We start from the raw sequence: 12987 nt of genomic DNA, 5'->3' as shown, positions 1-12987 counted from the left end.
GTGTGTGATCAATGTGGGGAATACATTTTGAACATTTGTATTTATTTCTCACAATCGAATAAGAAAGTCTTCACTGTCCCTTCCCCTCTTAGTTGCCTTTCTCATCAATTTCATTCTCAGTACATTTCCTACAACACGCCTCTGTAGTCCTCTTATCGGTTAGGGCTATGGCGGAATGCCCCTGTAACAGGTTTTAATCTTTCAATCTCCTCAGAATGATAGAGTGTCATGGTTCTAATGTGTCTCACAGAACAGTCGTGAGTGTCCTCATACACTAAACACAACCTGCCTAAAAACCGCGCAGTCATCTAGTCAACAACAGATTATATTATAGCTATGCTTCAGTCATCTTGACATATACGAATTACAGCCACCGACTTACATTATCCACCCGGTGAAGATATGTGGGCCTTGCCTTTTACAGCAGCGCAAATCTTTTGTGTTTATGAGAAAACCTTTATAAACTTTCATCAGTTGATGGAAGTATGAATAATGTCCCCTCTCTCTTTCTAAACAGGCATTTGGCAACGCAAGGACTGCACAGAACAACAATTCTAGCCGCTTCGGGAAGTTTATCCAAGTCAACTATTTGGAGAGTGGTGTGGTGAGAGGGTGTGTTTTCATCACAATGCTACAGTAACACCTGTCACTGCATGATAGCATCGTCGACACAGAACTATATAGAATGTTCATTTAGTGTGTTGCTGTATTTCTGTTTGCCTGGGTGCCAGTTAGTTTCTGCTCTCTTGACAACTTTTCATGGAATTTCCATGCCATTGCCAACCATAAAATGAGCTTGACAGTGTCTGCAAAGGAGTTGGCAAAGGCGCAATGGCAACCACATTCGAATCTTTGAGGTTCTGTTACGTCAGGTCGTCCAGAGGTCAAAGCAACGACCTCTGTTGATCATCTAATGCTGCAGCATGGATTAGAATCCAGCTCACTCCTCTTTCAGACAAAACTCCTGTCTTTCCACTCTTTTTTTTGTCAAGGATACCAGTTCCTCCCAAAAAAAAAAGAATATTAAAACATTTTAGGATTGTATTGGTTTGTTAATGTATGTCCCTTTTCTGCTTTGCAGGGCGGTAATTGAGAAGTATTTGCTGGAGAAGTGTCGACTGGTGTTCAGAGACAAGAGTGAGAGGTATGGATGGAATAACCACTCTGGCTCAGTTTGGAATGTGTTTGCTCTATTCAAGTCAATTAATGATTAACACAAAAAAGACTTGTCCCTGGTGATCTCGACCGTGTCTCTTTAAAAGAAAAACAGGAAATTGTACCGAAGCTCTTCATTTGTCACGGTAGCATCAAAGTGAATACAGATGTTTTTAGTCTATCGCCATCGCAGAGAAATATACTTTAAATGTAACATTTGAATCGTAGCAGATGCTCTTATCCAGTGCGCTGTGGAAGCACATCCATCTTCATCCATATTGACAATGACGAGGGGGAAATGCCCAGGACAATAACTATCACAAGTTTTCATTGAGGTTGACCACAAAAGTGATGAGACTAGACCATTTGACATGACGCTCCTTGTGCCTTGCAAAATATGACTCAGTCGTTTCACAAGCTGAATTCATGTGGTTCTTCCCCATAACACACGCAGCCTTCATCAATCACCCACAGTCTTTTGTTATGGTTAGCATTGGTTAACTTTGGTTACAATGTTGCCTGATAAGTCTGTAGGAAGACACCTGGTCTAGGTGGAGAAGGCTATCTGTTCCACATTAAGAGGTACACGTTTATTATATAATGGAGAAAGAAATTATCAGACTAAAACTGTTCAGAATTGCCATGTTTTTAAAAAAAATAATGAAATTATTTAAACTAACTAATGACATTTTGAAATAACTAATGGAATTATGAAATGAATTAAGACAGAAACTGCCAAAGCTGCCAGAATTAACACTGTTCTCAAGTGTGACCTCTGACCCTTGACCACCAGGAACTACCATGTGTTCTACTACCTGCTGGTGGGGGCATCCCCTGAGGAGCAGACAGAGTTCCGCCTGCTACAGCCTGAAGACTACGCCTACCTCCAACAGGTAAACACCCACGGACACATACACAGTGAAACAGGCGTACAGACATAAACAGTGTCTGTCAGGGACGTTTCCCGGTGGAAATGCTGTTCGCATAGAAATCAGTCCTGTCAAATGTGAGTATATGTATAGAATTCCATGAAGTGCACTATTTTTTCATCTGACCTATTATTGATGCTATGTAGTACATAAAAGCATACCTGTCCTAATATGTTTTGTTTTCTGCCTGTCTTTGTAGATGTTTTAAAAAAAAAAAAGTCAATAAATGTTGTGTCACTATCCTCAGGAGAACCTGCATTTAGAAGATGCTGAGGATCTCCGACATGAATTTAAGAAGCTTCATCAGGCCATGGAGATGGTGGGATTCCTGCCGCCCACTAGGAATCAGTACGCATGGGTACTTTAGGGTGAACATCTAGTGGGAGAGACCGAGTATCAGAAAGAGAGGAAGAGAATAGATGGGCGAGTGAGAGGGAGGTAAAGAACAACAGCATTGACTGGGATAAGGAAGAGGGGGACAGAGGAAGGAGAGTGAAGAGAGAAACGTAGTGAGATAAGGCGCGACTGAGAGACAAAGACCATACAGAGTAAGATGGCTACGAACAACGTAGCGGTTGATCTTAGGATCCTTTTCCCAAAGGTAACAACACATTTTTTTATCTAGAAACAAGATGATTTTCACAACTTTTTTTTTTAAAGGGGTCCACCCCATTGCAGTGTAACGAGATCACATGAAAGTTTGAGAAGTGCTGTTTTCAATTTCAAGAAGTGAAAATGAAGTCAAAGCTTCTTTTATACAATACATCCTGTTCTATTGAAATAATACATCCGGAAAAGTATCTGTGTAGTGAAACAATCACCTTTAGATAAATGATGGCAAAACAGGATTTAGCAAATGCAAGTTTTACTTCCTCATCCCAGTCTAGAAATGAACCTGAAGTTATATGTTGTAACATTTAGGACGTCTCGTGTGGCTTGCTGAAATAATAATTATGATCAAAACGTCCTTAATTAAAATCTTCTTGTGACAGACATTATTTATTTGGGAGTTATGTTATCTATATCACGTTCAAATGGGCTACATTTGTACTTGGCTCATTGTCAAAGATGGTTGCAGAAGAGGAACATTTGCCCCATACATTTTCTTCTTTATCAGACAAATTATGAAGCCTTTGAAAAGACAATGAGGAGGAGCTTGTCAGTTTACTGTTCGGACGTAACCCTCAATTCCAACCCATAAGCCTCTCTCGGCTCGTGGTCTTACTGTCCAATGTAAACCAAAACCTCACGTAAATGATTTATGTAAAATAAATCAACGCTCTCTCTCTAGTGTAAAAGTCCCTTTGTGTCAGGTCTCAAGTTTCCACCATCTTCACACTTCACTGGACTTCAACAATTTGTGTGGAACATTACAGCCCCAATGGTCCACCTCTGTTAGCTGAAGCAGGTTAGAGCCTGTTAGTACAGCTGTAGACATCCCCTCATGGCCGTAGGGTTTGAAGTGCTTGCTAGGAAGAACAGTAGAACTTCGTTACACCACTGGTGGGAAACTTTTTTTTATCATCAATGTAATTATATGGTAGCATTATGTGAATGGATCTGCAGGTTGGGGTGCCTAATTGAAATAGGCGGTAATTCCACACAAACTTTTTTGTTATCCAGGATATTCTCTGTGCTCTCCGCTATCCTGTACCTGGGCAACGTGACTTACAGCCAGTCAGAAGATGGACAGAGGCTGAAGGCGGGACCAGAAGAAATCCTCTCCACCCTGTCTCACCTGCTAAAGGTTGCTTAATCAATCAAAAATCGTTGTTGTATCACCTGCTCACAGTAATCAGTCAATTAATTTATTGCCAGTTAATTCAGTCACTGTCGTTATTGTCTTACATGCTCAAATAGAGGAATACATACACACCATGTTGACTGACATTCTGCTCTGTGTTTCTAGGTCAAACAGGAGTTGCTGGTGCAGGCTTTGACTGAGCGGAAACAAAAAACAGCCAACGACACACTAGTTCTACACTACACTCTCAAAGAGGTAGGCCAGGGTTCTCACTACAGATCTGTTATATTCTGTCTGTCCATGGAGTCGTAAAACACTCAGTTTAGTGTCCTGATAATATAGAGTCCCATTAACTTGGTCTTCCTGGTTGTTCCATTGTTGTGATTGGTTGTTTTTTGTTGTTGTTTTTTTGTTCCTGTTGTTCAATATAACCACTGCGCTTTAGTTGTTGCTGTTGCTTGCTCTTTGGGGCTTCAGGCTGGGAATCTGGAAAAGCATTTTGTGACAACTGCTGATATAAAAGTCTTTATGAAATAAATGTGATCGATTGATATATTTTTTTGTCTTACTGTCATAGATAGGCTGTAACTGTCGTTTCCTGTAGTTGTTCTTCTCCTGTTGTTGTCTTATCAATGAGGTAACCATAGCTGTCATGGTCCCTCCTAGGCCATTACTGCTCGGGACTCAATGGCCAAGACCCTGTACAGCTCTCTGTTTGATTGGATTGTCCTGCACATCAACCACGCTCTACTCAACAGACGAGACATGGAGGAGTCTGTCTCTGTAAGACAAACACTCACTGTGCTACACCTAACACAATGAAACAGAACCCTTCAACTATAGCTTTAAAGCCACAGTCTGTGTATTTTACTTCCATTCATGAAACCACAACACTTAGAAACGAGGGACCTCAAAAATATGGCGGCTACACAACGTCGTAGCAATACAGCATGACATTCTTTAGACCGATTCCTGTGGCTTTCATTTAGGAGGTGTACCAAGCAACTTTAAGGGAAGACTGTTATTCCAGGATATGAAGAAAGCATTATTGAAGTGGGGCTCAACTGTGTATCAGACTATCATGTGAATAAATGGATGAGAGTGCTGCCTACTCTCTGAGCTATGTTGGTAATGTAGACTGAGTTAAGTGTATGGATCCTAGAATTGAGCCTTGGGGTATTCCTGATAGAAGCCGAGACAAAGGATGGTATTCTGAGGATGTAGAGAAGCAGGCTATAAAACACTCAGAGAAAATCTCCTTAGCCAGCCTACAAAAATGGAATGGTATGAAAGGCTTCCTCCATGTTAAAAACTATAGCGGTAATAAGTAGTAAGAACATGCAACAGCATGTTTTTGTGGAATATGAAAATGTATGCACTTAAGTTCCTCTGAAAAGGGCATCTGCTAATGTAAATGTGATTACAAAAACACTGCTATATAGTGAAACATATTGTAATGGAGCTAAATAATCCTCAACTCTGATATGGTAATTAAAATACAAAGATGTATTGTTTTTTTAGTGTTTGTCCATAGGTATCCTGGATATATTTGGTTTTGAGGACTTCCGGACAAATAGCTTTGAACAGTTCTGTATCAACTATGCCAATGAGAAGCTACATTATTACTTCAACCAGCACATTTTCAGCCTGGAACAGGTGAGTACTAGGGCCTTTCATTAGACCTGATAATAGTATAGAAACTAGTTATTCTCATTGGAGGAGAAGGATGCCTGATCTTTTGAAATGTTTCAGATCTGGAAAAATGAAGCATGTGTCCGTATCTTTGTTTAACTGTCCATCGATTCAACCTCAAATGCGTTTACTCCTTCATTCCAGGAGGAGTACAAGGCAGAGGGGATCTGCTGGAGAACAGTAGAGTACACAGACAACCTGGGCTGTATCCAGCTGATCAGCCAGAAACCTACCGGACTTTTCAGCCTCCTGGATGAGGAGAGCAAGTACGTGCCAAGGGTCTGAAACTACAACCAGGGCCCAAAGTCTTTCTAGTCCGCTCATGTGATGAGGAACGTCTGTCTCATCTGTATCTCAGTAGACGGTAGTTCCATATCTTCATCAGCGATGAGCTGCGGGAAATTGAGAATTAAATATATGCTTACTGGTCATCTTCCCTTGTTGTTTTTACTTAACTAAGTTTTTGTGACCTTAGTCTACCTCAAGCCACAGATGACACTCTGTTGGGCAAGTTCAAGAAGCAGCATCAAAACAACCCATACTTCATCTCCACCCCAGTGATGAAACCTGCCTTCATTATCCACCACTTTGCAGGGATGGTCCAATACCAGATCCAGGTAGAGCACAGTAAAACCAGGAAGTATAAGCAGGAAGTGTGTGATTTGATCAACTTCACTGTACTTAAAACAAATACATTCTACTGTATGAGGCATATCAGTTAGCAACATTTGAATGAACATGGAAATTCTTGGACCACAATACCAGGCAGCCATTGCAAGTGTCACCTCGGAATTCACCAGCCAAGTTGCCATGGTTAGAGGGTCCAGTCATATTCTATTCATTCTATTTATATAATGTTAACCCTTACTTGTCATCATCAGCTACTATCTGGCTTCGGAATTTAAATTGCGAAAAGGGGGGGGGGGGGGCTGTTTTCATCACAATGGGATTCATGCTGGTGAAGAATGACACTCCTTTTGCCTTTCATGGGGCTTTCTCTCTATAAAAATTACAGAGATGCAAAATATTTTGTGTTGTTGAAATAAGGTTGTTTTTTTAATGACAAATGCCTTTATCGGCAGCAGGACAGGACACCCACATGCAGTCTGTGTAGCCTATTTTGAATGGGCATTTCAGCACCATTGCATTGTAGCTTAAAATAAATGGTAATGGCCTGCACATCACTAGTCAGGCATCAGCTCAATTCTTTGTAGAAAGAATGAATACATTATTATATAAGTCATGTAGATAAATTATTTAAATTAATGTTTCTTGCTTTTCCTTGAATGGTCAGAACCAAAGATGTTGCCATATTCACAAGGTTTAATAAGTTGCCATATTCCCTTCGTTAATTGTCTATGCTGTCACAGTTAACTGCCCCTTTCCCATTTTTATTGTCCTCTCTTTTTTCCTCCCCTTGTCTCTACCCCGCCATCTCTCGACATTCCTCTCTTTGCCTCCCCAAACTCCTCTTCCTCTTTACGGAACTTCATTAGGACTTCCGGAAGAAGAACACCGACCACATGCGTCCGGACATTGTGGCGTTGCTTCGTAGCAGTGAGCTGGCCTTTATGCGTCAGCTGATCGGGTCGGACCCAGTGGCTGTGTTCCGCTGGGGCATCCTCCGAGCCACTGTACGCATCATAGCGGCTTTTAACAGCGTTGGGCGCACCCGAGCAGCCACAGGTAGGCGTTTCTTCAGTTATCGTCCTTCGTGGACATTTCAGGTGGGTTTTTATTTTGTGTGAGCTGGCTGCACAAGGGAAGATTATCTGCGTCTTTTCGTAGCATATAACTAGCCTATAGGTTTAGTCGGCCGGTAGGTTTTAATGTTTTTTCATGTCCAGTAATGAATGAGGTAATGATTCTGTCACTCTATGTAGCATGATGAGGCCTTTGTGTTCCACAGGTCTTCCCAAACGCACGTCTTCAAACTCCATCGGGGAAGTGAAGAGAAGATGCAGCTTGGCTCTTCTGAGACTGTCCAGGTAAAAGGAGAGGGATGAGTCTGGAACTCATCTGTTATAGTTGCAGCAGTATAGCAGAGTATTTATCACCTTAGAAGACAAAATAGGGAATTGGTTTTATCAATAGAGTGGATAAAACCATGTGGGTGCACGTTTTTGTTCCAGCTAAACCGAAACACATCAGATTAAAGGCATACTCGGTCCAACCAACGTTGATACAGAAAGTAAACAGCTTGCGGTGTCAGTTTTCACAACAACGAACAACGTTTAATCGAGATGCACATCTTCTCCACTGTACCAGCATTCATTGAAATTGTGCGCATGCACAGATATTGTGGATGACTGTTGGAGCGCAAAGCCATCTCAGAATACAGTCATGAACGTGGTCATTTCACCGCCATACCTTCAAACAAACATTTCGTCTACAGCTACAGCTCCATGCTGGACTTCTCGTTTGATCGGTCTGACGACAACCCTGTGGAAGTGTTCGAGGACATCTTCACCAGCTTCGAGAGCAGGAAGTAAGTTGGCTGGTGGGAAAAAGCCGCAGACAGGTTTTTGACTGAATGTTGCTCACTGAACCGTGTATTGTGAACTTCTGTGTTTTTCAGAGGAATCTTTGCTGCAGGCTAGCCTGAGTAATCACCATTATCAAAGCCATATAAACAGTACATAATAATAGTCTTCCATCTTGCCTTTATATCCAGTTCACCACCATCTCTGTCTTTCTCCCCAAAGGAAGATCAAGACCAGCAAGCACAAGCAGCTCATTCCCAAGGTAATGAATTATGAGATGCCATTATATTACATCTGTACTTTCTGGTTCACATGTTTGTAATGATGCAAGTTCTATTTGTCGTTTCTAAGTAGGAGGATCGGTTGGTCGGTCCGCCGATTCATTGATTTATTGTGCCTTGTCCCGCAGAACCTGATCAACTCCCAGTCCCTGAAGCACATAGTAGGCCTGACGCTTTACGACCACACAACCCGCGCTGTACTTCACCCACACCAGAGGAAGAAACCACCTAGTATCAGCGCTCAGTTCCAGGTCTGCTCCCCCAACAAACACTAACACACATTGCATTATACACACATACATAAACAGGCGCGCACACACACACACACACATCCCTGCGACCTCCTATGAGAGATGGTCGGAGTATTGGCTAGGCAGTGAGTCACCACCACCACAAAGTCTCTCCTGGGAGTGGATCCTCAGCGGTGCATGCTCTTACTGTTAGGAAACTGACAAGTTACAGCTTTATTTTATTAGTCACATGCACGGGGATCACATGTGTAGTTGTGTGTACGGTGAGAATATTACGCCACGGAGCAACAGTCAAAGTTCTTAGGGCACGAAAATTAGTTTTTGTAAGGACACACTTTCATAATAGCTCTTAAGATTCAAAGATGTACCTAGAATGAATGAGTTCTGGCACGGAGGAGAACAAATGGGAAGAGATGGCTGGAGTCCTTCAGCTGGTGGTGTGCTGCTCGCTGAGTCTTTCTTTGCTCTTGTTCTTCTCTGAGTAACGTCTGTTGTCACTGGTTGGTTCCTTTCTCTGTTGGCTCTTTTCTGAGTTCTGGAGGTTGTGCTCTGATTGTTCTGTGAAGGTTACTGTAGTTGAGATGTACTGTTGCAGGGATTTTCTCCCTTAAAGGTCTGTTCCCTCGTGTGAACTTAAAGCACATATAGTACTTTCTTAAACATATGGTAAGTGTTGTGAAAATGGGACGGTTAGTGAAATGGGACGTTTGAAAGACAAATCCACCATTAAACAGTATTTTTTTCTTCTATCTTCCTAGATAATTATGTGTCTTTGGAGGTGTTTCAGACATGATTATGCACCACAGACATTTTTGTGGCCACTGATTGCTTAATCACACTAGTGGGAGCCAGATGGTCATCCTTGTTCAGTAGAGCCATTGAATTTTGTCTCAGCAGTGTTCCTATTGGTCAGAACATTGCAGGATAACCAGGATGACTTATTTTCCCAGGCTTTTTAATGAGTACAGCCCTATCTTTTTTTAAATCCATTTTCTCAATACTCAAAAATGTCTCATTTGCTAATGATCAGTTAACCAGTTGTTGCTATTGGAGGCTAATTTTGGTCTGGCAACAGTTTATTTGCCTCCTTTGGGAGCTGCTGAGGGCAGGATAGAGGATGTATCTATTTGGATGCTAGCAGGAGGTATTAAGGGAATTGGGGGGGGGAGAATTGTAGACCCTTTTATAGTATTTTGCGCTCTGATGGAGAGTAGGCTATGTTATTCCTAAATTTGAAGAGCTTATTTTATGACTCATATTTCTTGTCTTGAGGAACTCTGTTTATTCCATAATCTTTCAGCTTTATAATCAAACATTTCAGGGTTGTGTAACATGTGGCATTAATAGTTCTTTACTTGTCTTTATATTGTACATCTGGAATTGTCAATTGTCCCAGTGTGAATGAAAGAACTTTAATGGTGTGGTCGTACCCAGTAGATAATATAAGCTTTTTGCTACAGTTAATTGTATCTAGTAGCTATATAGAGTCAATGTAGGGTAATTTCTATATTTGTTTCATATTAAAATCAGGCTAGAATGATACCGTAGCTTATTGAATTTGTTTGCAAAATAGTTATTTTGAGTGTGCTTTGAAGGTTTATTATACAGTACCAGTCAAACACATGGACACATTTAACCATTCAGGTGAATAGAAATAAAAACTACATTAAACTCACACATTTGTTACAGCACACTGGTTTGTCAAATTGTTCTGTAGGTGTCTACACACACACACACACACCAGGAGTGTAGCCAGGAATGCATTGGTAGGTGGGCGTGCAGACATTTGGCTGGGCTGAAACTGAAAACCTAAAGTCATATATTGGACTTATTGTGTCATAATCATAGGCTAACTACTACAGCCCTCATGCACACCCACCATTTCACCCCTAATGTGGCTGACCAAAAAATCAGTTATCAGAAGCTATTGCATTTCACATGGCCTGCTTAATACACACACACACATATATATATACACAACAAAACCATAGCCTATAACCTCAAGGAGATATAAATGTAATTTCAGGTCTACATGCAAAAGTATAATCATATTTTATATTTGTGTCGCTTCATCTAATTTGTGTGGGGGGGCGTCTCCCCAGGTGAGGGGGTGATTTGTCAGGCCCACCCGTGCCCTACGCATCTGTTACATATACATCTATGCCACTGACTGGTGTAAAGTACAGTAATTTTGTTCTGTAGGCGTCTCTGAATAAGCTGCTGGAGACTGTGGGGAGAGCAGAGCCTTTCTTCATTCGCTGTATCCGATCCAATGCTGAGAAGGTGAATGGAGCGATGACGTTTTCCATTTTTGGTCATTTAGCAGACTCTTATTTCCAGAGTGTCTCACATTCTGTATTTATCTTTGACCTCTCACCGATGCTGCTGGACGCGTGTGCTCCTGGGTGTTTCTTGTAGAAGGAGATGGTGTTTGATGATGCCTTGGTGCTACAGCAGCTGAGGTACACAGGCATGTTGGAGACGGTCCGCGTCAGGAAGTCTGGCTACAGTGCCAAGTTCACCTTCAAGGAGTTCCTGGAGAAGTTCAAAGTGCTGCTGCCTAAAGGGGCCACTGCAGCACCAGAGGATATCGCTAAGCTGTTACAGAATATGGGCCTCAGACAGGGCACATACCAGATTGGGAAAACCAAGGTAGCTGTCGTGAGACCTTGATTCTGTCTTACAGGACATGTGGCAATACCAGACTACATTTTGAGTGGACAAAATAAAACGTGGGATATTTGATTGGAAAGGCAAAGTTGTCCAACCATCCATGTGGTCCTTTGTCCCAGGTGTTCCTGAAGGACAAGGAGAGGCAGCGTCTCCAGGATGCTGTGAACCAGGAAGTGATGCGGAACATCATCATCTTGCAGCGCTGGTTTAGAGCCTGTCTTGTCAGGAATAACTTCCTATACAAGAAAGATGCCGCCATCAGAATACAGGTTTATACCCATATGGCAGATACCATAATCATATAGCAATCGTTGAAACTTCACAGGGACCTGTCCTAGCTCTGGTAAAAATAAAACACAGCATTTGGGAATTTCCAGAGAGCTCTGTGAGTGTTGTGCTCCTGTGTGTTAGGATAAGATTGATATTCATTTTGGTGCAGCTTAAGGCTAGGCATTAGGAGAATACCATCATCAGTTGTGTGTCCTTACCCAACAAAGCTCTGAGGGGCTAACAGGACCACATGCTAAATAACCTGCTCCTTATTTGTCGTAGTCTACATGTTTAACGCCTTTGTGGTAGTTAGACTATCAACCTTCCCTCCCAAGGACAATAACGTTAGTGTTCTCCTATAGCGATGTTGGCGGGCCTTCCTTGCTGGCAACCGATGCCGGGCAGCAACAGTGATCCAGGTAGCATGGCGGGGTTCTCAGAAGAGGACGGACTACCTGAGGAAGAGGAATAGCGTCCAGAAGATGCAAGAACTGCTCAAAAACAAACAAGTTAAAAGCCGGTACTAAGAATAGCTTTTTTCCATAAATGGACAGTTGTATAACATTAAACGTCAAAGTTCTGACCATGGTATATTTCTGACCCGACTTCTAGCTCCAAGGCTGAGGAAGAAAACCCCACACCTCCCCAGCTCCCTGTAAAGGCCCAGACACCACCCAAGCTGCCACCCAAGCCCAAGACTTCCCCAAAGCCCTCTCCCAAGCCACCAGCCAAACACCTCATGGAGCGCCGGAGGAGTCAGGAGAGGAGGGAGCTGAAGAAGCAGTACAATGTGGATCACAGCCCCAGCAGGACACCTAGGCCTAAACCAAAGGTTAACGAAGAGGAGGCTGACCCGAACAAAGAGTCTGATAAGAGAGACGGAAGAGGCTCGCCACCTTCTCTTAACAGACCTCTCTCCTTTCCCATGGACTCCAAGGCTGGCAGGTTCTGTATGATTCATCCAGTCCCTTAACCTCTACACTTTGACGGCCGATGTGTAGTGAGTCCCCTGAGTGGGTAACTCTACTGACCATTTAAAATGCAAAGTAATCCCTTTTTTAATACTTACTAGAAATGATTGATCTGTTGAAGGGAAAATTAATGATCAGAGGTATTTTGGACAGTTATACACAGCAGTATTTTTGAAATTTCTCACCGTGGAAGTTCAACCAATGACATTGTGGGCTGAATGAGCCAGCTGTCTGATCTAGAAATGAAGTCTTGTTTCTGTAGCAATTTCTCTGGCTTTTGTGTTTTGCTGATTGGATTGGATTTGCCTCAACAATGTTCTAATGGGCCACAACATTGCACAATAGCCAGGCTGGCAGTTTCCTTCTGGAATTATTAAGACTGAAGCCTGATGGCAGCTCTGTTCTCACCTTCAATGATAGGCTTTTCAAAATGGGGGCAGTACTCGTTTTTACAGATTTGGGAGCAAATTAAGTAGCTCGTTTTGTTTAAAACTGGGAAACAAAGGCTTCTTCTGATGATTAAAAAAAGCTATGAAAT

At 42.2% G+C, this 12987-nt stretch overlaps 1 protein-coding gene across 4 annotated transcripts in view; it reads left to right on the top strand.

Annotated features, from left to right (window-relative positions):
* Positions 1-12987, top strand: part of myo9b (myosin IXb) — a 40327-nt gene that overhangs the window by 12456 nt on the left and 14884 nt on the right. For all 4 annotated transcript variants that reach the window (XM_010891191.3, XM_010891163.3, XM_010891180.3 and 1 more), the window contains exons 3-22: positions 518-612; positions 1082-1144; positions 1949-2048; positions 2332-2432; positions 3708-3831; positions 3994-4083; positions 4495-4611; positions 5350-5484; positions 5665-5786; positions 5996-6137; positions 7017-7206; positions 7430-7508; positions 7916-8008; positions 8226-8265; positions 8413-8535; positions 10738-10818; positions 10954-11187; positions 11328-11477; positions 11841-11998; positions 12091-12423. In XM_010891191.3, coding sequence (XP_010889493.2) covers positions 518-612; positions 1082-1144; positions 1949-2048; positions 2332-2432; positions 3708-3831; positions 3994-4083; positions 4495-4611; positions 5350-5484; positions 5665-5786; positions 5996-6137; positions 7017-7206; positions 7430-7508; positions 7916-8008; positions 8226-8265; positions 8413-8535; positions 10738-10818; positions 10954-11187; positions 11328-11477; positions 11841-11998; positions 12091-12423 — 2570 coding nt within the window. The remainder of the gene's footprint in view (positions 1-517; positions 613-1081; positions 1145-1948; positions 2049-2331; positions 2433-3707; positions 3832-3993; positions 4084-4494; positions 4612-5349; positions 5485-5664; positions 5787-5995; positions 6138-7016; positions 7207-7429; positions 7509-7915; positions 8009-8225; positions 8266-8412; positions 8536-10737; positions 10819-10953; positions 11188-11327; positions 11478-11840; positions 11999-12090; positions 12424-12987) is intronic.

This window comes from Esox lucius, chromosome 3 (genome assembly GCF_011004845.1).
Source record: "Esox lucius isolate fEsoLuc1 chromosome 3, fEsoLuc1.pri, whole genome shotgun sequence".
Lineage (NCBI taxonomy): Eukaryota > Metazoa > Chordata > Actinopteri > Esociformes > Esocidae > Esox > Esox lucius.
The sequence above is the reverse complement of the archived record's forward strand: the minus strand, read 5'-3'. Positions and strand labels throughout refer to the sequence as shown.